The 26,263-nt window shown below is 53.6% G+C and overlaps 2 protein-coding genes across 2 annotated transcripts; one reads left to right on the plus strand and one right to left on the minus strand.

The window, feature by feature from the left end:
* Positions 1-7,338: 7,338 nt before the first annotated feature.
* Positions 7,339-9,441, minus strand: LOC146764265 (uncharacterized). The gene has a single exon (XM_085565294.1). The coding sequence runs from the start codon at positions 8,773-8,775 to the stop codon at positions 7,789-7,791; it is 987 nt and encodes a 328-aa protein (XP_085421420.1). The 5' UTR covers positions 8,776-9,441; the 3' UTR covers positions 7,339-7,788.
* An 11,723-nt stretch (positions 9,442-21,164) lies between these two features.
* LOC144247603 (serine/threonine-protein kinase PAK 3-like) lies at positions 21,165-25,867 on the plus strand. Its single transcript, XM_085564992.1, has 9 exons — positions 21,165-21,368; positions 21,737-21,828; positions 22,659-22,707; positions 23,720-23,829; positions 24,584-24,701; positions 25,094-25,193; positions 25,442-25,455; positions 25,497-25,670; positions 25,853-25,867. The coding sequence occupies exons 1-9, from the start codon at positions 21,165-21,167 to the stop codon at positions 25,865-25,867; spliced, it is 876 nt and encodes a 291-aa protein (XP_085421118.1).
* Positions 25,868-26,263: the final 396 nt, after the last annotated feature.

Consider the following 26,263-nt stretch of genomic DNA (forward strand, 5'->3'; position numbering starts at 1 on the left):
CTGCAGGACAGCCCTGGGCACCCCTGGCTGCTCTGCACAGGAGATGAGCAGAGAATGCACTCACAGGGTCTGTGGGCATTGGCATGTTCCAGCTTTAGGAGATCTCTCCAGGAGCTGCAGCTGCATTGTCCTGCAGCCAGAGGTTCCTGTGCCAAGGGCTGGCAGTGATTCTGCCCCAGGCACTTCTCAGCCCCTTCCCAGCCCTGACTGATTGAAGCTCTCTGTGCCTCTGTGCTGTGCCCGCGCTGGCTGCAGGCAGTGCCCCAGCCCTGCTGGGCTGGAAGAAGAGCTGCTCAGCAAGAGAAATGTGCTTTTGAAGCTCTGCTTGGTTACCAGGATCACCCTCTGTGCCAGGAGCCCAGCCCAGCTCAGCAGCACAGACACAGCACAAGGACTTTAATGACCCTCTGGGGCTTTGTGCTCAGGCCCTGAACATCAGGCCCTGAGAGGGAGCTGCAGAAACCTCTTCAGAACTCCAAGTCAGAATCCAACTCCAAAGTTTCTCTGACTTTTAATGGGTCCCACTGAGAGACACAACTGAGAAAGTGTCCCCAGGCCCCAGGCCGAGCAGAGAAGTGGAGGCACTGATGCCAGGTGGGGACAAAGAGAAGACAAGTCTTGGTGCCCTGGGGCACAGCAGGGTCTGTGCCACCAAGGGCTGTGAGGAGACACCTTGTGCTGAGGCCCTGGGGCCTCCTGGCACAGCCCCAGCCAGGCTGGGCACTGTCAGCCCCTGCTCCTGCCCTCAGCATCCCCCCCTAGCTCACATCCCAGTGGCCTCAAGGATCTGCTGGAAGGAGTCCCTGGGGAGCCTTGGTCAGGAATGGCCCTGGGGCTCTTTCATGCTCCCAGGGACTGCAGGTTTTTCAAAGGACTTTGGGTTTGGCTTTTGCCTTGGAGTCTCTGAGAGGTTTCTGCAATCATGGCCTCCAATATTCTGCTGTAATTATTCCCTGGAGAGGCTTTGTCAGTAACAGCACTCAGTGGGGCCCATTAATGCTTCATGGTACTTCAGTTCTTTTAAGGTACTTGGTGTTTCCCTTTTGCTACAGACTCTGTGAGAGGTTTGTGCAATCATGGCCCCAATTATCTGCTTTAATGAGTCCCTTTAGAACTTTATACTGACACTCAGTGGAGCTCATGAATACTTTTAGATTCTTAACTTTTGTAAGGTACTTTGGATTTTCCTTTCCACACTGAGAGTTCTTTGCGCCATTTTCAGTCTCTGAGAGGTTTTTGTGCCATCCTGGCCTCCAGTTCTCTCCTCCAAGGACTCCATGAAGAGCCTGTGGTATAGATGGACCTTTGCAGTTCCCATTAATGCTTTAGACTCCAACCACTTTGGGGTTTTCCTCTGACTTTGACTTCGGGAAAGGTTTGTGCAATCTCCTCTCAGGCCCTGAGGTTCCAGGGCTCAGCTCCAAATGCACCACGGGGCTCATTAGGGTCAAGCAATTCCTTACAAACCATGGCTCTGCCTTGTTTTCTCTCTGCTCTGGTGCAGTTCATCAGGAAGTTTCTGTAGTGGTTTTGGTTCACCGTTTTGAGATGTCTCGGCCAATGCATCATTTAGTGTGGTGGGCTCAGTGCTGGCTAATTACCAGTGCACTCACTAGAATATACTTACTAATTTCCTGCTGTGAGATAGGATTAGAAGAAAGGGAAAGTGGTTTCAAAATTTTAAAAGGGTATAAATAAAATTGTATTAACAATAACTAAAGAAAGAGTAATAAGAATCAGAACAAAACTTTCAGAACAATTCCTCTCTCCATAAAACCTGACAATGTAAAGAGACAAAACCTAAAATTTTCAGTCAGTTTACCACCTCTAAAATAGTCTTTTTTCACTTCACTTAGGGAGTGAAGTTCCTCTTGTTAATGTTATGGAGACTTCTCCACAAGAAAACAGTTATCTCATGAGTTTTCATTTTCACAAATAGCAGTGGCCTGGAGAAATCTGCAATCATGAACTCCCTCCCATCTTTTCCCACTTTTTCCCACAGCTGTGTTTATGGGCCAGGCCAAGTTATGGGGTATTAGTTTCAAAATGAGCTGTTTAAGAGCAAAGGTTCTCTTCATATGTTTCTGAAATCATCTTCATCTCTGGGAACAGAGGTCTTCTTCTCTCCCTGAGGGCACAGGGTCTCATCACTGTTCTCCCTTTCTCTGTTCAAACCTCTCATTGGATCACAGCTACTTCAACATTTGCTCACTTTAGCATGGAGGCCTTTGCTGAAACAAGTCATCTCCCCATAATTTCAATGCATTATAGTGAAAAAGATAGTCTGATGCATCAGTGACATCCTTCTCCACAGCTTTAGCAGAGGATTCCAGCCCCAAGATCAAGGCATCTCCTCATCCCTCCCATCTGGGACTCAAATTCCCCTTCCCTGCCCTCGGTGTGTCCATGTTGCTCCTCTGTGTGCCTGCCCTGTGTCCTTTTCTCTCACGGGAGGGAGGATGGCAGCACTGTCAGAGTCAATATCTCCCGGGGCTGCAGATGGTTCCGTGAGCCCGGCCGGGCTCGGTGCTTGCGGCCGGAGCTGTTTTGCCATGGAGGTTTCTGCAGCGGCTGCGCTGGGGCTGTGTCAGGCTGGGCCACGCTGGGGCAGGGCCAGGATCTCAGCAGCCAGGCCAGAGCCCAGCAGCAGCACGGCCGGGGCCGATGGCTTCTCCTGCCCTGCCCGCCGGCTGCGGGCGAAGCCCAAGGGCGGCAGAGCCTTGGCCGAGCCGGCCCGGCCCGGGGCTGCTCCTGGGGCCCGGCGGATCCCGGCCGGGCCCGGGCTGGCGGCGGGGCAGGGCTCGGCAGGGCCAGATGTCAGCACCCGCAGCCACGGCCCGGCCTCGGCCCCGCGGCCTCCCCTGCCCTGCCCGGCAGCCGATGGCGCCTGGCGGCTCCCTGGGAAGGGGCCCGGCCCCACGGCAGGAGCCGCCCGGCCCCACGGCCGAGACGGGGCTGGGCCGGCCTCGGCACCTCTGTGGGGCCAGAAGGGAGAGAGACCCAGCCAGGCTTTCTCATCTGGAACTTGTGTCTGCACAGAGGCGTCTGCAGCTTCCTTAGTGCTTTAACAGACTGTCAGCTCTCAAAGCTAATTACTGATTGGTTTTTGTCAGACACACAGGAAACTGCTAGCAGCTTCTCTCAGGACATCACTTCTGTGTTGCAAAACCACCACAGCAGCACAGAGCACAGAGCTCCTTTGTCTATATGTAGTGGTCATGTGCCCAAGGGCTCAGAACCCCTCCTTGGGAGATCTCTGGGCCCTCTCCAAGGTGTTTTCAAATGAAAACATTCAGCTCAGAGTCTAAGAAAATTACCAGGGCATAGGGCCAGCCGGACCTGTCTGTCCTGGCTGCTTTTGTCTGGGAGAAATCCTTGGATATACGGAATTTGGGAGGTCAAATTCTAATTTGGGCCATGGTCCCTAGACATGAAGGCCGGTTCTATTCCATAGGAAGGAAAGAAGAGAGCCCCAGTGAGTGTTTCACGGGCAGATCAGGGGTGACCATTAGAGGCCAGATAGAGTGGCAGGTTTTTTCTGGGAGATACCCTTAGATATAGGAAAATTCTTAGGGAGAATACCAGTTTTGGCAATGGGCATCTGAATAGACAGAGCGTTCTCCATACAAAGAAGAACACAGAGCCCCATTGCTCCAGGAGCTGATGAGAAGCAGCCCATGACATCCCAAGATCAGCCAGACCTGTCAGGTGGCCCCTGGCAGGCCAAGCCAGCCAGACCTGGTCCATGTTCCCTCAGTTCCATGGGGCCTCACAGTGTCCCAATGGTCCCTTGCTTCCAGGAGGCCCTGAGGTGTCACAATGCCGCCTTGGTGACACCAGGCCCTGAAGGGTCAGAATGGTCTCCATGGTTCCATCAGGCCCCACAGAGTCACAATGGTCTCTGGGTCCATGAAGCCCCACGATGTCACCATGGCCCCTTGGTTCCATGGGCTCCAGTGGTGCCACAATGATCCCCTTGGTTCCATGAGGTGCCCACAGTGTCACAGTGATCTCCATGGGAAGGAAAGAACCGAGCCCCAGTGTGGCAGGGGCAGCCACCAGAGGCCAAGGCCAGCCAAACTTGATGGTACTGGCAGATTTTGGCTGGGAGCAGCCCTTGGATATAGGGAATTTTAGAGGTGGAATCCCAATTTCAGACATGGACAGTTGAAGTAGGATGGTTCTTTCCATAGGAAGGAAAAGACGGAACAGCAGTGTTTGAGGAGCAGATGAAAGGCAGCCACCAGGGGCCAAGGGCAGCCAGACCTCTCTTTCCTGGTAGCTTTTGTCTGAAAGCAACCCTTGGATGTAGGGAATTTGGGAGGTGGAAGCCAAATTTCAGCCATTTCTGCATAGGTAAGGACGGTTCTTTTCCATATGGAGGAAAGCACTGTTATGTTCCGCCACAGCAAAGGGCACAACAACTGCCCCAGGACCCAGAGTCTCAGACATCAGGCAGACACCAATAACCAACAGCGTAAGGAAGGCAACAGGACAGGTGTTGGTTTAGAAAACCAAGGATTTTTCATTTTCCCAGGGTCCAACACAAGAAACAAGGTGGTAGGGTCAACACTTTTATATTACAGGGTAGGGGTGGAGTTTGGATCAAGGTCCAATATTAAGAGGAGCAGGAGACTGCAAAGGGGTGGATCGAGGAGGACAATCATTGGAAAAAAATACAGTGGGGACATTGCAGCACAATTGAAACCAATAACGGTACAGAAAAAGAACATTCTGGGGCCATTCCTTATTTGATCAGATAGGGTGGAGTGTCTTTTCCCAGGCTTTCAGGGGCACACCCCACAGCGTGGAGGGGTGGAATCTTCTTTAAGTCACGCTCTCACCGGATGCTGTGTCTGGGTAGAATCCCCACCTCATTGGGCAGGGGCACTCTACACCTTTGGTGCCATTATTTCTTTCTCTGGCTGTTTTATACAATGAAATGAAACTCCAGCATCTGTGGAACCACCCTTCAATCCTTCCCAGGCTACTCCTGTTCTGTCCTCAGTCTGCACACAACTGAGCCCAGAGCCTGCAGCCTCTACCTGCTGGTTATGTGATGAAGCCTTCAAACCCCATCTTGGGAGATATTTGGGTCCTCCCCAAGATCTGTGAAAATGGAAAAATAATTATCAAAGTTATTTTGTCCCAAGTCTAGCAGTGACAGAACAAGGATCAAGATGTTTAAACTGAATGAGGGTGGATTTAAATTTGTTAGAGGGAGGAAATATTTTACAGTGATGAGAGTGGCAAGAAACAGCAACAGTTTTTCCAGAGAAGTGGATTCCCCATCCCAGGAATGCTCAAATATCAGGGAGTGTGTGCAACCTGACCCAGTGAAATCCCCTCCCCTCCCCAAGGATGGAATTCCTGTTTGTGGGTTCCCAGATGTGCTGGGTGCCCTCACAACAATTCTGGCCAGAATGTCTGCTGAGGGCAGCCAGGCTGCTGCAGGGGCAGTGACCTCACAGCCATCACCATGGCAGCCCTGTCCCCTGGGCCTGGCTCTCCCCTTTCCTCTGCCCCTGCCTTGTCTCTGCTGGAATGAAGAGTTTTGTTGTTAATATCTTGTCCCCAGGGTGCTGGGCCAATGGCTTCCCAGTCAGGCTCCTGGAGCAGAAGTGGCTTTTCAGAGCCCAGCCAGAAATGAGCCCTGAGGCAGCAGCTCTGCAGCGCTGGCCACCAGGCCGGGTTGCAAGGGAGGCTTCTGGCCATGCCCTGCAAGCAGCTGCTGCTGCCAAGGTGCCTTTGGTGCCTCGGCCTGTCCCTGGCACAGCTCCCAGCACGGCACTCTGCCCTTGTGCCCGAGGCCTTCCCTGAGCTGGGGCTGGCCTGGGGCTGTTCCTGCAGCGGGACCTGCCCTGCTCCTGGCACAGGAAAGGCAGTTCCTGCTGGAGCAGGAGGCTCTGCCTGCAATGGGCTCAAACCACTCCAGCAAGGCCCTGCTGACTTCAAAATTGCTTCCTAGAGCAGAATATCCTATAGGTGTTATAGATTCTGGACTGTGGAGTAAATAACTCTGGTTAAGAGCTTACTGTCCAGTCATTATCAGATTGTATTTATGTAAATATATCTGGCATTCCATCATTAATCCTGTGGGACAAATTGCATTGACAGATTGTTCAATTCTACCTGTCCAATCGTTTATACATAAACCTTTGACAAATTCTGGGGCCAGGATTGGATCCAGTCACTCCCAGTCTCCTCTCTTAAAAGGAATTTTAGAAGTCTGGAGGCTCTGCAGGGCTTTTAGAACCCATGGTGGCTGCTGGGTGTCTCCATCTCATGACTCAGCAGGAGTTTCTCCAATAAAGAAATCAAGCTTTTGCCTGAAGCTCCCACTCTGCCCATGGCAGGAGTGTGTGTGACATCCCGGCTCTTTGGCAGCCTGAGGATGCCTGGGATGTCACCGTGGAGCCCCTGTGAGTGCCTGTGACAGATCAGTGCCTCTGCAGGCCAAGGTGCCCTGGGATGTCACCATGGAATGGCTGTGACTGCCTCTGACCACACGGCTCTTTGTCATCCCCAGAAACCCTTGGGAGGGCTCCATGGAGCCCCTGTCTTTGTGTGTGACATTCCAGCTCTTGAACAGCCTGGAGACTCTTGGAAAGTCCCCATGGAACACCTCTGAGGGCCTGTGACAAATCTCATTCTAAGGAGGCAACCATCACCAGGAAACCCTGTTGCTATGGTCAGTTTCCATGGCAACCATCCCCAGCCCCTGTTGCTATGGTCAATCCCTGGGCAGCTCCATGGAGACCCCATGCCAGGGGTGGTTGCCATGGACACCAGCTCAGGCCTGGAGCCCGTTGCCATGGCAACCATTGGCACTCCCATCCCCAGGCTCATGGATCCAGAACCACAGAATTGGCTGAGCTGGGAGGGACCCATCAGGATCCTCGAGTCCAACTGCTGGCCCTGCACAGGACACCCCAACACTGCCAGCCTGGGCCTGGCAGCGCTGTCCAAACGCTGCTGGAGCTCAGAGAGCCCTGGAGCTGTGACCCTTCCCTGGGGAGCCTGGGCAGTGCCCCAGCAGCCTCTGGGCAAAAACCTTTTCCTGAGATCCAACCTAAGCCTGCCCCAACTCAGCTGCAGCCGCTCCCTCCACTCCTGTCCCTGGGCACCAGAGTGAAGAGGTTCCCTCAGCCCCAGCCAGGGACCCGCTCCCAAGGCTGCTGCCATGGCCACCAGGGCTGGCACCAGCTGGGATGCTCAGTTTCCACAGGCCGGGGTTTAGGAATGGCATTTCTCAATTTCCTGCTCCCGCTAAAACTGCCCTGCCATTTGTTGCCCTCCCACTTACCATGGAAAGCACAAAATGCAAAGATTCCAGGCTGGAATAAGAACAATTTACTGGGAACAGCAACGAGATAAGGAACAAACAGAAACAGAAAAAATATTGACAACAGAAGGGATAAGAAAAACTAGTTACAGGGAAAACTACATCACCATCAATTGTATCTTCCTGGCCACATGTTACCTCCTGCATGGAAAGGACACCTGTCTCCTCAGGGAAAGAGAGAGAGAGAGTCCCTTTCCTGCCCCTGGCAATGACCTGAGGTGGGAGTGAATGTAGTGACAGGGCCATGGCCAGACCCTCATGTTCTTCAATCCCACATCAGGTCATTGGCAGGGGCGGGAAAAGGGTCAGGTGTCTTCCCAGCACAGATCACAGGGAACATGGATCACCAGGGCTCTTCCCAACATGGTCCTCCAATGGGGGATGAAGCTGGAGCAGTGCACAAAGCTCTTCCTGCAGCTGGGGAACTTTCAGGGCTCCCCTTATCAGTGTCTCTGTTGGTGTTTGGTCAAGTGAGTGCTCCGGGTGAAGCTCTTCCCACACTGGGGACACAAGTATGGCCTCTCCCCAGTGTGGATGTGCCGGTGCCTGACAAGGTTGCACTTCTTCTTGAAGCCCTTGCCACAGTTGGGGCAGAGGAAACGCCTCTCCTCCGTGTGAATCCGCTCATGCAGGAGGAGATTTGAGCTACTCTGAAACCTCTTCCCACAAGTGGGGCACATGTAGGGCCTCTCCCCAGTGTGGATGCGCTGGTGCATGATGAGGGTGGAGTTGTGCTTGAAGCCCTTCCCGCAGTCAGGGCAGCGGTAGGGCCTCTCCTCTGTGTGAATTCGCTCATGTAGAAGGAGATTGGAGCTGGTCTGAAACCTCTTCCCACACTGGGGACACTCGTAGGGCCTCTCCCCAGTGTGGATGCGCTGGTGCCTTCTCAGGCCTGAGCTCCACCCAAAGCTCTTCCCACATTCCAAGCACTCATAGGGCCGTTCCCCAGTGTGGATCACCTGGTGCCAGATCAGGCCAGACCTGTCTATGAAGCCCTTCCCACACTTCCCACACTCGTACGGCCTCTCCCCGGTGTGGATGCGCCGGTGCCTGATGAGGTGGGAGTTGTGCTTGAAGCCCTTCCCGCAGTCGGGGCAGTGGTACAGCCTCTCCTCTGTGTGAATCCGCTCATGACTGAGGAGATGGGAGCTGGTCTGAAACCTCTTCCCACACTCCCCACACTCGTAGGGCCTCTCCCCAGTGTGGATCCTCTGGTGCCGGATGAGGCTGGAGCTCCAGGTGAAACCCTTCCCACATTCCAAGCACTTGTGGGGCTTCTCCCTGCCATGAGGATTCTCCACCAGCTCCGAGCTCCGCCTGGATCTCCGCCCACCTTCCTGGCTCAGGGGGGCTCTTTCCTCCCCGCAGCTCCCTGGGCTGGGTTTGCAGCTCCTCCTCCTGCAGCATCTCTGGGGCTTTTCCTCCTCCATCCAGGCACACCCTGGGTATGACAAATCCTGGTTTGGGGAAAAAACAAGAGGAGAGCACCTTGGACTGGAGGTTCCACCTTGCCCAAGTTAATCTCAGGAAGTCATTTGGAATCTTGTGTCTGTAAGAACCTCCAAAACACCAAGATTCAGCCCAAAAATATCGCAAACTTCCAAGACACAAATCAAAAACTCCCTAAACATCACAACTCAGGAAAAACCTCCTCCAGGATATAAATATTCAGCTGCCACATAAAACCAAAGCACCAACATTTAGCCCAAGCAAGCTCAGAAACACCAAGATTCACCCCGTGAAGATCGTGGATCCATCTCCACAGTCACCTGCTGCATGTGGAGGGAGCAGCGCTCCTGGGGCTGGGGGGAGGCTGCAGACACAGGGAGGGGTGGAACCTTCTGCTGCTTCCTCTTTCTGCTCCTCCTCTTGTGTCTCTGCTCTTCCTCACACTCCTCTTCCTCCTGCAATGCTTCCTTCTCCTCCACAATCCCATCTTCTCCTGCCACATCCATCGTTTGACCATTCTGTTCCTCAAGCCTGCTTCTCCTTCCCTTCTCCTCCTGCCCCCAGGCCCAGCACCCACTGCCGGCTCCCTCTTCCCCCCAGACCCACCGCATCCCAGCGCAGGGGCAGGGATGGAGCTGGGGCAGGTCGGGCTGGGGCAGCGCTGGGCTCTCGGCCGCTCCCGCCCGCACTCGGTCCCCACTGCAGCCGCTCCCGCCAGGACAGCGCGGGGGGGCCCGGCCTTGGCGCTGCCCCACTCCCACCTCCCCAAATTCCCCTCGCGGGGCCATGGGGCCGAGGGGGGGGCGCAGGTGGGTCCAGGTGGGGAACGCGGGGAGCTGCGAGTCTGCCTGGCAACTGGTGAGTCATCAGCGCCGCGGGCTCTGATTGGCTGAGCTCTGCCCGAGCCCTGGGGCTGCAGCACAGAGGGGACACCCTGCTCCAGGGGGGATGTCCCACAAACGGGGACCCATGAAAGGAACAACAGGAAAGTGTCTTTACAAACAGATGCTCTGAATCTGCTCGGACATAGGGCCAGGGAGCTGTAAAAAAGGAAATTACAGGAGACACCATCAGTTTCAGAAAATGCTATCAATTGATGACACAAACTGCTGCTCAGCCAAGGTCCTTCCCTATTCATGAACTTCCAGAAGAACAACAAAGACTTAACAGAGCCATGAATATCGTTTGCTATATAACAGCAGGGAACATATCAAGGTGGGTATGTAGTAGGTGGATTGGGAAGTCTGTACCTGTCAAGTGCTTCAGGCAGTGGGGAGAGCAGAGGGAGATGTGGCCAAGAAAGTTCAGATGAAAAAGAGACTGTGTCCTCCAACAATTGGAGATATCCCATGGGGAATGTCCCATGGCCTCTCCCATTTTTAAGAATGAAATTCCATTTACAGGACTCTTCTGTCTGCTCTATGGACAGAATTCTCTGCTGATGTCAATTTTTCCACACACCCTGGGGCTCATCCCGAATTCCTTCCACCATCTGGGGCGGCGGGCAGGGAGTGCAGCTGAAGGTGCCTCACCCACTTTGGGTGATCGGCTCCCTTGGCTGGCAGCAGCACCGGGGAATGATTTGGGACCCGGGAGTGACCAGGAGACAGACGAGTGACACATCAGGGGGGTCTGGGAAGAGTCAGCAGGGAGAGAGCACTGAAAATCTCATCAGTGAGTGCCCTGGGATCTTCGGGGAGTGAACATAGCAGGGCACCCATGGAGGGGAGAAAAGGGAAAGCCAGGGAGGGGTCCTGGCCAAAGGGGTGATGATCCCAAAATGTCTCTGAAGGGTCCCTTGGGAGAATGTTGAGGTAGTTTGCACATTCCCCCAGAGGTAATTAAGGACATGGACACCCAGGGAGGCAACAAGGAAAGTGGAGAAGGCATTTAGACAACAGGGGATGGATGGTGTTCGTGTCCTGGGAAGGAATCAGGTGAAGGGGAGTGTGCAGCAATATGGTTCAGGCAAGAAGCAGCAGGAGGAATCTGTGTGGTAAGAAAAAGGATGAGGGAAAAAAGGAGGAAGAGAAAAATACTCTGGATTGGGATGTTTTTCCACAGAGTCTTAACTTCACAATTTGCCAGCTAATATTTTGAATTCCCAGTTTCCCAGACAGGAAAAGCAGGAGGTCAGGATGCCAGGGGTTTCTCTGCGGTGGCAGCGGCAGCACCGGGCGCAGAGGTGCGGCACCGGGAGCACGGGCTGGGGCCTGTGGGGAGCTGCGGGGCCGGGCCGGGGCTGTGGGGCAGCCGGGGCTCAGCGCCGGGCGCTGCCTGACCCCACCAGCCCCGGGCAGGGCCGGCAGTGGCCCCTGGCCCCCAGGAGGCTGCGGGACGCCCCGGCCGCTGCCCGGCCCCGGGGAGCTGCCGGCCCTGCCCGCCGGGGGGGCCGCCTTTGGACACTGCGGCAGGACAGGCACCGGCTCTGCCACACGGGCTGGGCAGGGACCCTGAGCACAACGGGGAAAACAAGGGAACAGCTGGGAAATGCAGAGTGCACATGGAAGGATCAGGATTTTCTGTGCAGGATTTGCTTTGGGTCCCTGCAGAAAGGAAAGGTTTTGCAGAAAGCTCAGCAGCTCTCAGAGGATGAGTACCCACAGGCAGTGACCGGGCCTGCAGGACTGGCAGAAGAAGCCCTGCAGCACTTGGGCACAAAGGCACAGCAGCTGAAGGCAAGAAGGGATGAGCAAAAGGCCAAGCTGAAGGCAAAGGCCACGGCAGAGTTCCCACAGCCCCTGAGGGATCAACCCCAGGGCCCAAGGGGGCCCCAGCACCCAGGACATGACGGGGTCGGCCACAAGCACCTGGCAGAGGCATTGCCCTCCTGGCCAGGGCAGAGCCCACCCAAACAGCCCCTGGGAAGGAGTCAGGGCTCCAGCTGCAGCCCACAAGGACACTGCAAGCACAGACAGCAGCACCCTCAGCAGGAGCAAGTCCACCCCTGCATGGACATGGATTGTCAGGGCTCTCTGAGCTCCCATCCCACCGGGGACCCACCACACTGGAGCCCTGGAGAACGCTCAGTCTTCGTCTGAAAATGGAGAAAATGTGTTTGTGGATGGCTCTTCAGGGGCAGCAGAAGGGAAAAGACTTCCACGACACGCTGTTATTGAGGAAAGGGAATCAGACAAAGCGCAGGTTACCCCCCATGGTCAGCTCAACCGGCACAGCTGTGTGTGCTTGTAAGAGCCTGGCACTGAAATGCCCTGAGCAGGAAGGCTTCAATATCTTCTGGTGACACCATCTCACCTAACAGTGGGGCAAAAGCAATTCTGATTGCTCAGCAACCACTGGATCACTTATTAAGGTATCTGTAAAAGAAGTAATTAATATAAAAGGGACTGTGGAAGAAACAGACTCAGACAAGCAGAACTCATTCTCCAGGAAAGATCCTCCAGGGGCTTATGGAAGCTTTAGGAATACAGTGGGACCTCCAGAACCCCTGGCACCCCCACAGCTCAGGCTGGGTACAAAGAATGAATGGGGAAAGAAAGAAACACCTTTGGAAGCTGGGGATAGAAACCAAGATGCCATGGGTACAGCTTTTGCCATTGGCTTGGGCAAGAAGAAGAGCCAGACCCAGGGCAGATACTAAATTATTTCCCTTGCACTTGATCTCGGGAATTCCTTACCCTGGGAATTCTCCACCTAGTGCAGGGTGCAGATAAGGGATGCACATTTAAAGCAGTCTGTGGCCAGAATCCTGTCTCTGGTGCAATCTCTCCCCCAGGAAGCTGGGCTGGCACAGAGCCTGCCTTGGCACTTTGCTGTTGCCAACATCCAAGCAGGACATGGGCTCTGCCTAAGGAGTGCAAAGCAGCACCACTGGTGGCCAAGTGGCGTGGCCCATGCCAAGGGGCCCCGAGGCCAGAAACAGCCGCCAGCACAGCTGAACACGGGGGGACCCCTCAGCCTGGGCTCCAGGTCTCTGCAGCCCCAGAGATTTGCACTTCCCACCTGCAGCAGGAGGATGGGAGGCCCCCCTGAGCCTGCACTGAAGGCAGCGCAGCAGCAGCCAGGGCTCCACAGCGGGGCAAGGCCCTGGGCCTGCCCACACCTCCTCTGCTGAAATCCTCGGCCTGGTCACCCTCCCTGGGCAGCTCCAGCCACCGGGGCCAGCCCTTGCTGCCACTGCTGCAGCTTCAGTGCTCTCTGGGCCTGCACTGCCACAGCTGCTGGGGACACACCAGGACAATTCCACTCTGGCTCTCACTCACACTCACACACTGCCCTGCCTGCCAGTGCATCCATGGAAAATAGACCAGCTCATAGACTTGAACATTGTTAACCTTTGATTTCTCTACTCAGGCTTGCTTTGCCTTGGCCTTGGGGAAAGAAATGTTAAAGGTTTTGTTAAGGGATGTTACACCACTCAGTGGAGATGAATTTAACATCTCAACACACTGGGAATGGCCCAAAAGAGACCCACAAAGATAACGACCAGCAGCAAAACATCAACCCCAGCAGCAAACAGCAACCAACATCTACCCCAGACACTGCCCCCGGCAGGGCTGCAGACACCTGGTCTGCAAAAGGCTGAGAAGGAAATCCAGCACTTCCCACCTCATTAACAGCACAAACCAATAAATCCGGGTCCAATAGGAAACCAAATAATATAAACTGCACAACTTGAAACTACAGAATATTAAACCAGTTGATTTAGATTGCTTCAGACTGCACAAATTTGGGGAAAACCTAGTAAAACCCGCATGTAATGGAACTATTTTCTCTGCACACCTGGGCTATGTGGGAATGGAATGATTTTTGTTGCACATCCTGGCCAGAATCAAGGAATGCCTCGACTCTAACACTAAAAAGATTAGTGAAGTTTTTCTTTTTCCTGAAGTTTCAGTGCAAAGTTTAGAGCATTAGAGTATTTTTTTATTACTCATACTTCTATATAGTGCTTAGGTTTGGGTAAAGGATGTGAGAATGAGTTTTTCTTCCGAGAGGAAGTAGAAAAAACTGAATTACCTTGAGCCTTTTTCTCTATGTTTTTGTGAAGCTGTAAAAGATACAAAAATTTTGATCTGGGTTTTTCAAAGTTCACCTTTAGGCTGCATCACTAGAAGAGATTTAAAGGTGACCCCTTAATGTTTAAACAGGTAGCCTGGATAGGAGCTTTAGAAATGCAAATTAGCACTGCAGGGGCAAAGTGAGGACAACGTACCTGGCTCTTCTTGCCTGGGGCAGGAATTGGCTGATTCCCTCTGCCCCTCACCCCAAGCTCTGCCTGCTTGCACAGATGGAATCTGCACAGCTGAAGGCAGAGCCCATGCTGAGGATCTCTGACTCTGCAACAGAAATGGCTGAAGCTGCAAAGGGAAACAGCAAATGGAGAATGTTGGGAAAACTTCACTAAAATAAGGGGGGGATCATCCCTCTGCCCACTCCAACATCTGCTGTCACTGTATGTGCTGTACAGGGTGTATCAGAGCACTGGGGTTTTTGCTAGAACAAGTTCAGGAAAATCAGTTGGAATTCAAGTATTTGATGATGTAATTAGAAAAAAGCGGTCAATTGATGGAGTCCCAGCTGAAGGGAGCACCCAAAAATGGGGAAAAGATTAATGGCCACCAGAAGAAATCCTACAACACCATGGACCAGCCCCTGAGAACCCGAACCAATTCATATCAGGAGACAGAGAACCCATTTATCATTTCAATGGCATCATTACATTACAAGCGGTCCTCAAAAGAAGAACGAACCAGACAGCTCCAGCTCCTGACCTTCCTGCCGACCAATCCACTGAAATGAGGAACACAACATTTCACCAGGGGATGGGATCAGATTATCTGTGAGCAGAAAAAACAGGAGTTTGTGGAAAACTAAATTACTCAAACTACTGCTGGTAAGAGAAGACAAGTGAAAAGTGGTGAAAAGGATAACAAAGGAAATAGGAGAGCAGTTTATGTATTGGTCAATCACGGAAAGGATGGAAATGGGACACGCTTTCCTGGCTCCCCACCAGACCAGGGGTTAAAGGAATGCGGCTTCTCTTCTTCTGTGCTGCAGCAACTCTCATCTTTTTACCATGCTCCACACCTTGGCAGTGCAGCTCATCCAGCAGCTGAGCCAGGGCATGCAGGTGGCAGCCAGGCCTCCTGATCCACAAACGGCTACAAAAGGACAGGGAATGAGGGCACCGAGAATAATCCCAAAACCAAAGAGGACCCGGGAAGAACAAAACAGAGTCAAGGAGTGAATCTGCCTGGAGATAGGGCCGGGCACCTGTAGATAAGGGGAGAAACCATCAGGTCCAATAAATGTTCCAAATTGACCCAGACAGCTGCTCAAAGTCCCGCTACATTCCCGAACTTCGAGGAGAAGCACAAAGACTTAACAGAGCCATGAATATCGGCTGTTCTACAAAAGGAGGGTGCACATTAACGAGGACAGGCTCCAGGCGCATCGGGAAGTCGGAACCTTCCAAGGAACTCAGCCGGTGGGCAAAGGCAGAGGGAGATGCGGCCGGGAAAATGAGGATAAAAAGGAGGCTGCGGACTACAAGCACGGCAGAGAGCGCACGGCAAATGCCCCACGGCCTCTGCCCCTGCTCGGCAATAAAGTCACTTTGACAGGACTCCTCGCTCTCCGCCGGGCACACGAACCTCCGGCGACGGGAATTTCCCCGCCCGCTCCCGGCCGCGGGGCAGCCCCTCTGTCCTACCCACAGCAGCCGGGCCGAGCCAGCGCTGCTCCGGCAGCGGCTCCTGCCCGGCCCCGGCGGGAAGGAGACCGCGGGCAGCCGCTCCCGCAGCGCCCTCGGCCCGGGGCCGGCACGGGCCGGACACGGCACCGGCGAGCCGCCGGAGCCCCCTGCCGCCCCCTCCGCCCGCAGCCAGCCCCGAGCCCCCGCAGAGCCCAGCGCGGCTCCCACCTGCGCCGGGGCCGCCTCCGAGCTCCGCCGCCGCCGCCTCACCGCGCTCCGGCCGCTGCCGCCGCTGCCGGGCCCGCACAGCCGCTCGGCCAATGGCGGCGCTGCGCGGCCACGGCCGCCCTCAGCCCGCCGCCGGGGCCGCGCCGCGCCCCGCTCCCACCAATCAGCGCGCCGCAACCGCGACTGACGGCACCGGCGGCCAATGGCAGCGAGCTCGGGGCGGGCTCTGCGCACGGCCCCGCCTCGCCCCGCGCTCTCGGCGCCCCCGGGCTGCGTGAGGGGAAAGCCGGAGATGAGGAACAGCCCCGGCACGGGCCCGGGCCGAGCCGGGATTGAGCTGCCCACACAAACAAACTTCTCCGCGCCTCCCGCCACGGCTTTCCCGGCCCTGCGCCTCCCGTGCCTCCGCCTCTGCGGGAAGCCCAGGAGCCTCACTTCTCCTGCCCCTCGTTAGCGCATCAGTGCTTCGCTTTGATTTCCCCCGAAAAGGGAAACCTGCCCCAAGCCCTGTGGGTGGGTGGGGCAGGGGAGAGATTTCTGTCAGAAAACTCCAAAGACTCGGAGCAGGAGAGGAGAAGTCAGTGCAGAGCCTTAAATGCAGCTTTCCCCACGCCTCCCTGCTCCCAGCTGCACCTCCTCCCCCGGCAGGGCAGGAGACAGGGAATGGGGCCATGCTCAGCTCATCCCCCGGGGCTTCTCCCTCTGCTCAGGGACAGGAGTCGTTCCCTGCTGCACCCTGCGCTCTCTCCCGGCCGAGACTTCTCCAGGAACTTCTCGGAGCGGAGTCCATCCCCTGGGCACAGCCCCCTCCGAGTGCTGCAGCGTGGGTCACTGTGCCACGGGCTCAGTCCTGCCAGGACAGGCTGCTCCAGCGGGGCCCCTCTGCCCGCGGGCTCACAGCCTCCTCTCAGGCATCGCCGGTGGGAAAAACGCTAATTACCTGTTTTTTAAAATTTTTAAACTTTAATAATAATAAAATTGTTATAAAAATAATAATACTGTTAGAATAGTAAAGTTTAGAGTTAGGATAATTATAAGACAATAAAAAGCAAAGAATTACAGACGTCTGGATGCTTTTGGACACTAAATTACGAAAAGCATACTTTATGGACAAAGGAATAGCTTTAAAAGTAAAGCTGGTTGCATATTCATATATTTTTCATACCTTCTGTTTAAAACAAGAACTCTTTCTGTTGTATGTAAACTGTTTCATTTAATTCTTAAGGCGTCTTCAACTCTGAGTAAGGTTTGAAGAAATTAGCTTCTTTTGATAGCAAAACTATAAATGCTTTTTTTTTTTTTCCTGAAGATTTAGGTGTTCTTTAAAGTGAGTATGTCATTCTAAAAAAAAAAAAAAAAAACCTCCCACCACATACATAGTCTCTATTTTATTATTTTGGAACCTAAAACTTACACCATTAGTTTATTTAACACACTAATTAAGAGAATGAATACAGAATAACTTTCTAACATTACACATATAATATTCATTAAAATATTTGCGAAAAGCCAGTCATAAAATATGCATTTTTCACCATCTTTCTTCTTATTTTTTATAAATCATTTGGCTTAAGCAATATTTTTTATTTGCTTGTATTCTTTGGACTCCATTGGTAATCTAATAAAACATGGGATTAAACAAAGAAGAAACATTAAAACACTTGTAACACATAAAAGGAAGAATTTTATTTTTTTCTACTATTTCATTCTCAATACAGTAACCCACTTCTTAGTGTTTAACATTATTTTCTCATTTTTGGACTGATACCTGGGTCATAATCTTTTTTAATATATCTTTTGGTTTTGGGATTTTTTTTCTTTTCTAGGATGACTTCCCTATTGCTATCTATTTTTAATAATTTGTATACTCTTTTTTTTATCTAATAAATAGTTTAACGCTAACATATTTTAATACACTGCAGATTTTGTTTGGTTTTCCTGGCTTAATATTAACTCTAATGTTTGAGTAGCTTTGTTTCTTATGTTCCTTATAACTGTTTGGAGTTTTATAATATGATTTAGTATAAAATTGGGGGTTAATACAGAGTTAGACTGTTGTGTTGGTTTTACTTTTTTTTTGTTTACTAATTGTTTTTTACTGGATTTTGGACTATGTTTTTAAGATTAAATGTAAAGCAAATCCATCTCTCTCCTTTTGGATATTCTATGCTTTATGTATTACTACTTTTTCTTAACTTCTTTGCAATCTAATAATTTTCCCCCTTTTTCCTGCAGGTACTTAATTTGGATGGGTTATAACAGTGGCCAGGAAACCCTCGGCTTCTTCTCTCCACGGGGTTCCTCTTCTTCCTAAGACCCAGTCCCAGTATCCCCGGGGGGGATTCTCTCTTTTTTATCACTCCCTTGGTCTCTTTACTGGCCGCTTTTCCCACGAAAAAGACGAAAAGCAGCATGAGAGGCTGCAGCAATCACTTGGCAAGTCTGGGGTACCCAGCAGCCTCTGTCACAAACATTCATTCCCCCCTTATCCGCCCCATCCCAACAAATACTCACCTGTCCTTTGTCCTTGGGTCTTGGTTCTTCGTGTATACTTTAGTCTCAGGGGCTAATTACCGCGGTTTTAGGGAATCCTTTCCCTGTTCTTTGTTTTATTGTCTCCTTTTGCCCGTGGATCATAACCTGTGTCTGTGGTCACACACCAGGGGAACAGAGCGAGGCTGCCTAAATAGGGCAGGACCCATCTTCCTCACCCTGACTCTCCTCAAGCCCCGGCAGAGAGGTGTTAGAAACCATCCTGTGCTACCATAATTGTGAAAAATCCCAATCACTTGGCTCCCTGGGCTGGGTTTGCAGCTCCTCCTCCTGCAGCATCTCCGGGGCTTTTCCTCCTCTGCCATCCAGCCATGCCCTGGCAATGAAAAATCCTGGTTTGGGGAAAAACAAGGTGGGAGCGCCTTGGACTGGAGGCTCCTCCTGCCCAAGTCCATCCCTAGAACTCAGCAGGACTCTTGTGTCCATGAAAATCTCCATAGTATCAAGGTTCAGCCCAAAACAACACTCCCAGGAGTTCCCTATCTCTGATCTCTCCACTTTTGGGGTTCCAGAGGTTTCCTTTCCTTGGGATGATGGGGGTCCAATGTCTTCAGGGGTTCCCCCTTCTCAGGTGTCTTGCTTAGGGATGATCCAGGGGCTGTTTGGGCTCCATGGGGTCCCTTCTCCCCTGATGCTCTACTTTGAGATCCCAGAGGTCCTTCCTCTCCAGGCTCCCCCCCTTTCCAGCCAGCCGGGGGTCCCCCAGCTCCAGGATCGCCCCTCTCTGCTCTCCCCACTCCGGGGGTCCCAGGGGTTCCCCTCCTCTGCTCCCCCGGGGGTCCCCAGGACCAATGTCCTCCCCCTGGTGACACTGGGCAAGGGCCACGTGGACTCCCAAAGATCCCCCAGGGGGCTCAGCTTTGGGGTCCTGAAAGATCCAAACCTACACACACACACAGAAAAAAACCTCCCAGGGTTTATTTGGGCCTCCCAGACGACATCTGGGGCTCAATTCCACAATCTGCAAGCTCCCAACACACCCCAATAAAAAACCCTCTCAGAGACTCCCCGATATATTTGGGACGAGCTCCCCCTCCCCTCTCACCTGCAGGATGAGCTGGGGGCGATGGTCCCGGGGCCAAGGGTGCTGCGGCCTCAGGGGGCGCTGGAACCTCCTGTTTCTCCTCCTTTTCCTGCTCCTCATCCTCCTCTTCCTCCTCCTTTTCCTCTCTCCCTCCTCCTCCTCCTTCCTAATCCCACCTCCTGCCCAGTTCCTGCCTTCTGTATATTTAGAGTGGAGCACCTTGCTTGTTTTTAGAGCGAGAACAAAGATCCCCGCGGGAACACGGCTTGCTGGCTTTAGTCAGAAGTAGCAGTGACTAAAGGTCCTGTTTCCTCTGCTGTGCTCCCGTCCTTGTTCCTCCTCAGTGTTCAGGCTGGGCTATGGGGTGTCCCTGTTTGCTGCATTTTCAGAGCTCCTTCTGGAGCCTTTGGGCAATAGGCTGTGCCCTGGGAGGGTTCTTTGTGCTCCTTTGTGACCCAGGAGAACCTTCCGGGCGGTTTCTGCGTGAGCTGCTGCTGTGATGTCACAGGAGCACTGCCACGTCCCCGAGGTGCTCCCGTGGCTGTGGGACACGGAGGCCTCAGTGTCCCCAGTGGCTCTGGGCACTGCTCCGTGCCGGAGGATCCTCCTGCCCGAGGCATTCTCAGCACCAGCCCAGCCCTGACGGGTGTCCTTGTGTGCTTGCAGGGCTGCAGTCTGCAGGCGTGTGCAGCGCAGCCAAAATGATCCAGCACGTGGCTGCTGCAGTTTGCATGCTGTACTCTGTGGCTTATTCGGGCTATTTTTTAACCCACTTGGCACGTAAGTCGAGGTTTTCCCTCGCTGCTGTGGCTTTGGGCTTGCTGTGTGCTTTCTGTTCTTCCTCTGGACCCGAGCTGACTTTGTAACCAAATGGCCATGAAGGCTCCATTGCTTTGGGAGAGCTCCTGGCAGCAGCTGCAGCTGAAAAAGGGGGTGTCTGCAGCCAGCGGGGCGTGCACAGCATTTGCAATGAGCCCTGGGGGGTTCTGTTCCCTCCAGCGGGGAGTCTGTGGCAGCAGAGCCGGGAACTCCCTGCCCAGCCAAGAACTGACCCAGCCCAGCATTTTGTGCTGTTCTCTTGCTGTGGGAAGGGACTGGAGGGACGCTGGGAAAGCAAAATGCTCTCTCGTGGTTGCCCTGCTCCGTGGCATTTCCCACCACAGGCAGTTTTTTCCTGACAGCATCTGGTTCATGTTCCCTCTCCCGTTGCAGGGCACCTCATGTGTGGATTCCGAGCAGCTCCTCCTCCGGTGAGTGGGAAAGGAACCTTTGGTGTTTGGAATTGTGCAGCAAGCTGTGAGCTCGGCGTGTGGCAGCCGAGTGCCAGCCTGGGAGGCTGAAGAAAAGTTCCTGTCAGAGTCTTTGCAGCAGCAGCAGCAAAGGGATCCCCAGCAGATTTCTCCTTTTCTGCTGCTGATCTTCTGAAGAGGTCTGGTTTTGCAGGCAGAGGATTGCTTGCTGGCTTTAGCCACAGTGGAATATGGAATTCCCAACAATAAGTGGCAATGTCGACTTTAGCCCATTGTTAGTTTGAACAGCTCCAAACCCAATTTCTGCTTCGTGCAGCTGGATGTGCAGCTGAGGATGAATAAGGTGATCACTGAGATAGAACTTCCCGTCCCTCACGCTGCCATCTGTCCACAGGGCACAAAAGCAGCACCAGCCCCTCCTCTGGCTCCCTCTGCTTCCCAAGAGGAGGCCAAAGAGGAGGAAGACAGCAGTGAGCTCCCCGCTGTTCTGGGGGACGCTGGTGAACTTCCCTCGGTGCCGGGAGATGACAGTGAACTTCCCGCTGCTCTGGGAGACGAGGGCGAACATCCCGCGCTGTGGGAATACAGCGGCGAGGCTCCCGCGGCGTGGGACAAGGACAGTGGACATCTCCCGGCGTGGACATCCCCTGGTGCGGGATGAGGATGGCCAAGCCCCCATGGTGTGGGATGAGGACAGAGGACATCCTGTGCCTTGGGAAGAGGAGGCTGAACTTCTCCCAGCATGGGAAGAGGACAGTGAACGTCCTGTGGCTTGGAAAGATGATGGCAAACCTGCAGCGTTTTGGGAAGAGGATGGAGAATCTCCCTGTGCTTGGGAAGAGGATGGAGAACCTCCCAGTGGTTGGAAAGAGGACACTGATTCTCCCTGTGCTTGGGAAGAGGACATTGAACCTCCCTGTGCTTGGGAAGAGGACACTGAATCTCCCTCCCCTGTGGGATCCTGGGCTGAAGGTTCTGACAGCAGCACAGCCCTGCAGCCAGAGGGGAGAGGGGAGTGGTGCCTGGTGCAGCTGAGTACGTCTGCTCTGTTCCTGTGTTCAGAGCAGGGGCTGTGTGTGTGTCTCGGCATCAGCTGCAGCCAGCGTTGCTCTGCAGCTGAATGTCACAGGGGCATTTATTGTCCTTCCCCAGCTGAGACCAAGGGGCTCACGGCCCCAGGGAGTGGGGCTGCATTCTGGCTCTGCTCTGGCGGGGTCTCGCTCTGGTAGGGAGCCTCTTCCACGTGGTTTCTTTCAGGGAACATCGTGAGCATGGAGGATCCTGCCGAGAAATACCTGGAAGTGGAGCAGATTGGCCAAGGGTAAGTGCACGGCAGCTACTTCTGCACAAGCAGCCCAGGGGTTGTGCTGGTGCAGGATCAAGGGAGAAGTCAGGAGAGCTCCAAACAACTTCAGACACTGGAGTGTCATCCTGCTGTCTCTCAGTCCTGATCAGAATTGAGAAGTGTGGTCAGAAGGAGCCGTCACAGGCCCCTGAGGCTGGCAGTGTCCTGCCTGCAGCAAGGAGCAGGACCTGGAAGATCTTCTGTGTCTGGAACTGGATTGCCTAAAAGAGCCACTCACCATCTGGTGACTGTCAGAAAACAGTTCTCAAGGAGATTTCTTTCAAATATTTTGCTTCAAAAAATATCCTCCAGTCAGCATTAACAACCTAATGGTTTGGAAACAGGAACCAGAGATGAACTAATGAGTGCTCTATTCTAGCACAGCTCGTAGACCCCATACATTCAGCAACAGACACAGAGCTGATGCACTTTGGGGGAAAATGCATCACCTGCCTGATGGCAGGACCCTTGTGGATCCTGCAGGTCTTAGGCAGGAAATGGAAAAGGATGAAATGCATTCTTTTCCAGTTCTTTAGACACCCATTGCTCACTTCAGGTTTTGAACTAAAGCAATTCTGTGTGGACATTTGGGATTTGCTCCAGCCCAATTCCTTCGTGTTGGGTCTTAGTTTTCCCTTGGACACCTGGCATGGCAGAGGGCTGGTGGCTGCTGCGCTGTTGTTGCAAGGGTCGATGCACCCAGGTGTTTGTGAGTGCTGCAGGCAGCAGAGATCTCCTGTCTGGGCTGGCTTTCACTCCCAGGGCCTCAAGCGCTGCTTCTTTCTTCTCTGCTGTTTTGTCTCCAGGGCTTTCGGAACCGTTTCCAAAGGACTCGACAGGGCCACTGGAGGAGAGGTCAGTGCCAACATGCCCAGCACGTCTGGCAGCTCTTCAGGGCTCTCCCCTCTGCTGGGAGCTGTGGCTGCAGCTCTGGGGGCCAGCAGAGCTTTCCTGCACAGGCTGCTCCTCTGAAGGCAGAGCAGTGTCAGCCTGCAGAGCACAGCTGGGACACACTTGGTCCTTCTGGAGTGCCCAAAGGGATGCAAGGAGGGCAGCGGTGTCTGTCAGAGCAGGACACGCTGGCTTGCTCTTCATATCTAAAAGTGTGAATGGATCAGGGCTGGAGACTGAGGCCCAATTTATCTTCACCCCAGCCGCAGACAGGAACACTATTTAGCAGTTTTTCTATCCTACCTTTCATCTTCAAAGGGTACCTCAAGGATTAATTAGGGGGAGATCCTGCTTTGGCTCAATTTGGGGCTGTAGTTCCACTTCAGCTGTCCACAGAGAGAGAGGGAGAGAAATGAGAAGATGGATGTCCAGAGCAAAGCTCTCTCTTAAACCCTGCAGTTGTGTTTGGGTCTGGGGTCAGTGACAGCCTGTGACAGGGATCACCTGAGCAATGGATGTGTGTGTTTGCTTTGTTGTGCAATCCCAAACAAAGCAGCTGCATCTGAAATCATGACCAAATCCCATGGAATTGCTAAAGGGTTCCTGGCTGTCTTGCTCTGTTTTCACAGAACCAGAATTACCTCCCGCTTGCAAAATGTGTTTGAATAATAATGAGAGTGTTGAGGCCATTTGAGAAGACTGTAGGTGCAGAGAATGTGGTTAGAGCTGGGAGGCTGACAGCTGAGGGGCCATTTCTGCAGAGCTTGCAAGGCCAAATGTCTCTGGCCGTGTGTCCTGTAAGCAGCCCCAGCGAGCAGAGCAATGGGCTGTGGGAGTGGCCCTTGCTGAGCTCTGGTGCCCATCCCAGGGCAGTTTGGCACAGCCCGGCTCCGTCGCTCCAAAAAGCCTCGCCCCGTGTTGGCTGTGGCCTCCTGCCACAGACTCCTCCAGTTAAAGGTCTGCAATGTCCCCTCAGGTGGCCATAAAGAAAATGAGTCTCAGAGGGCAGAACGGGGAACGCGCTGTGAATGAGCTCCTGCTCCTGAAGGACAAGAAGAACCCCAACATTGTCAACTCTTTGGACAGGTGAGTGCTCCAGGCCTCATCCCGTGCACGGGCCCTGCCTCAGCCTTTCCTGGCACCCATAGTCTGTAGCCTGTTTTGAAAATGCCTGACCCAGCCGTATCTTCCCAAAACAGCAGCCTGGCAGTTCGCTCCCTCCGTGTGCTTTGGTTGCTTTGGTTCAGTTTTTCCTTCAAGCTGACCCCGTTTTTTGTGTCTTACAACAAGTGCTGATAAACCACAGCAGAAATTATTTCCCTTGGCTTCTTCTTCCCAGCCCTTTTCCATTGCTGCAGATGCCAGGAAGACCAGGGCCTTGTTTCCAGAAATGCCTCATTTGCCCATTTTGCACTGGCCTTGCCTGTTTCTGAAGGGACTTTCTGAAAGGTTTTCTGATTGCTTTTGTCCCAAGTGCTGCACGGCCTCCTCCCCTGGATAACCCTGGGAGTTGTGTTGCCTTGTTCTGCAGGGAATGGTGGAACTGATGAGCTCAGAAGCTGGACCAGCTGGGGGCCAGTGTTGTGGTTCCACGCTCATCTGGGCTGTTGCTAAACTGCTTTTTTCACCTGCTTGCCATCTAAGGCCTCTCCTTTCTCACAGGTGTCTCTTCCTTTAGACTGTGCAGATTCCAAGGACTCGGCAGCCTGGCAGGAATGTCTCTCCATCTGATTCTGTCCTCATGGACAAGTGACCTGGAAACAAAACTCTACTCCAGGCTTTTCCATGGGGGAATTGAGCACTGCACATTTGTCTCCATGCCACTGCTTTCCTCTTCCAGCTTCCTTGTTGACGGAGATCTCTGGCTGGTGATGGAATACATGGATGGAGGAACTTTGCAGGACGTTGTCAGACAGACACGCATGGCTGAAGGAGAGATGGCAGCTGTCAGTCGGGAGGTGAGGGATCCTGCCTGTGGCTGCCACGGCTTGGGCACGATGGTCCTTCCACACAGGCTTGAGAACAGGAGTGGCTCCATGCTCAGGGCTCTGTTTCTCTGTTGTTTTTATGAGCTGGAGAAGAAAGAGCCTCTGCAGTGAACGGCCTGCCAGCATCGCTGCACTTCTGCTCTGTTCTTGCTCTCTTTCCTGCTGTTGTGGCACTCTCTGTCTGTTCTGGATTTGATGTGCTGTTCTCAGCTTTGCCCTGAACCGTTTGCCAGGAGCCTGTCTGCTCTGCACTCCTGGCCTGTCACAGCAAAGCTGCTGCTGGCAGAATTCAGAACTGTCCTTTCTTGTGTGATAGATTCCAGCCATTGGTTTTTGTCCTGGTGTTTCTTGTTCTCTCTCAGTGCCTGCAGGGCCTGGATTTCCTCCATGCGAACCGGGTGATCCACAGAGATCTGAAGAGCTCCAACATCCTCCTGGGCATGGCCGGCTCTGTCAAGCTGGGTGGGTGTTCCTGGCCAGGCACAGCGCTCCCGGGTGCGGCTGTGGGGCTGTGGGGCCAGAGGGGCAGGAGTTGGAATCTAAAGCTTCAAGGGAATCAGTAAAAGCCACTGCACGAAAGCTGAGGGTTTCTTTAAGGGTCCAGTTCCACCTTCCCTTGGCTACAGCCCTGAGGACTTTTCCAGCTGACTTCACTACTGCATTCTCAGACTGAGAGTGGGGAGTCTTGGTGCTCGGTTTCCTCATTCCAGCTGCCTTTGACAGTGTTTGTTTCTGTCCTCAGCTGATTTTGGCCTCTGTGCTCAGCTCAGCTCTGAGCAGGACCAGCACAGCTCCATGGTGGGCACTGCTCACTGGATGGCCCCAGAAGTTGTGACCAGTTCTCCTTATGGCCCCAAGGTGGACATCTGGTCCTTTGGCATTGTGACCATTGAGATGGTGGAAGGAGAACCTCCTTACTTCAAGGAAACGAGGGTCATGGTAAGAGGCAAATTCTCCAGGGGCTGCAGAGCCCTGTGAGCACAGGGTGACCCTGCACTGGGAGCAGCAGCTGGAGGTTTCTGCACCTGGGGAAGGGAATTCCCAGAGCACTCGAGCCTCAACACAGACAAATATTCTGCAGTCTCCAGCAACAATTTGCTTTGGGATTTATGCTGTTGCAGCTCTTCTGGCTCTGAGGATGACCTGAAAATGTGAAGCAAGTGCATCAGCTCTTTCCAATGGCTGTGGCAGCACCAGGCTTTGGGTTTCTTGGTTGGCACAGGAAAATGAGCTGTGAGCAGCATCTGTGCCAGGGAGGAAAGTGCCCCTGGAGCTGGGGCTGAGAACCCGGGGTCGCTGTGAGCACCTGTGGGTGGGAAGGAAGCTGGCAGAGCGCTGAGTTTGCTTTTCCTGCAGGCTCGCGCTCTGATCCGGCACAACGGGACCCCGCAGCTGCAGGAGCCCCGGCGCCTGTCGGCTCTGCTGCGGGACTTCCTCGAGTGCAGCCTGGAGCCGGACGAGGAGCAGCGCTGGTCTGCCCAGGAGCTGCTGCAGGTGAATGCCGAGCGGCTGAGGGGAAGCAGCAGCACCAG

The sequence above is a fragment of the Lonchura striata genome, chromosome 35 (assembly GCF_050655825.1).
Source record: "Lonchura striata isolate lonStrDom1 chromosome 35, ASM5065582v1, whole genome shotgun sequence".
Classification (NCBI taxonomy): domain Eukaryota; kingdom Metazoa; phylum Chordata; class Aves; order Passeriformes; family Estrildidae; genus Lonchura; species Lonchura striata.

What these genes read in the sequence shown, in the direction of transcription:
- LOC146764265 (XM_085565294.1), bottom strand. Translation starts at nt 8,775, where the DNA reads ATGGAGGAGGAAAAGCCCCAGAGATGCTGCAGGAGGAGGAGCTGCAAA.
- LOC144247603 (XM_085564992.1), top strand. Translation starts at nt 21,165, where the DNA reads ATGAGGATGGCCAAGCCCCCATGGTGTGGGATGAGGACAGAGGACATC. An exon ending in GGATGGAGAACCTCCCAGTG is followed by an intron (nt 21,369 to 21,736) that starts GTTGGAAAGAGG and finishes TCGCTCTGGTAG; the next exon opens with GGAGCCTCTTCCACGTGGTT. An exon ending in TGGCAGCTGTCAGTCGGGAG is followed by an intron (nt 24,702 to 25,093) that starts GTGAGGGATCCT and finishes GTTCTCTCTCAG; the next exon opens with TGCCTGCAGGGCCTGGATTT.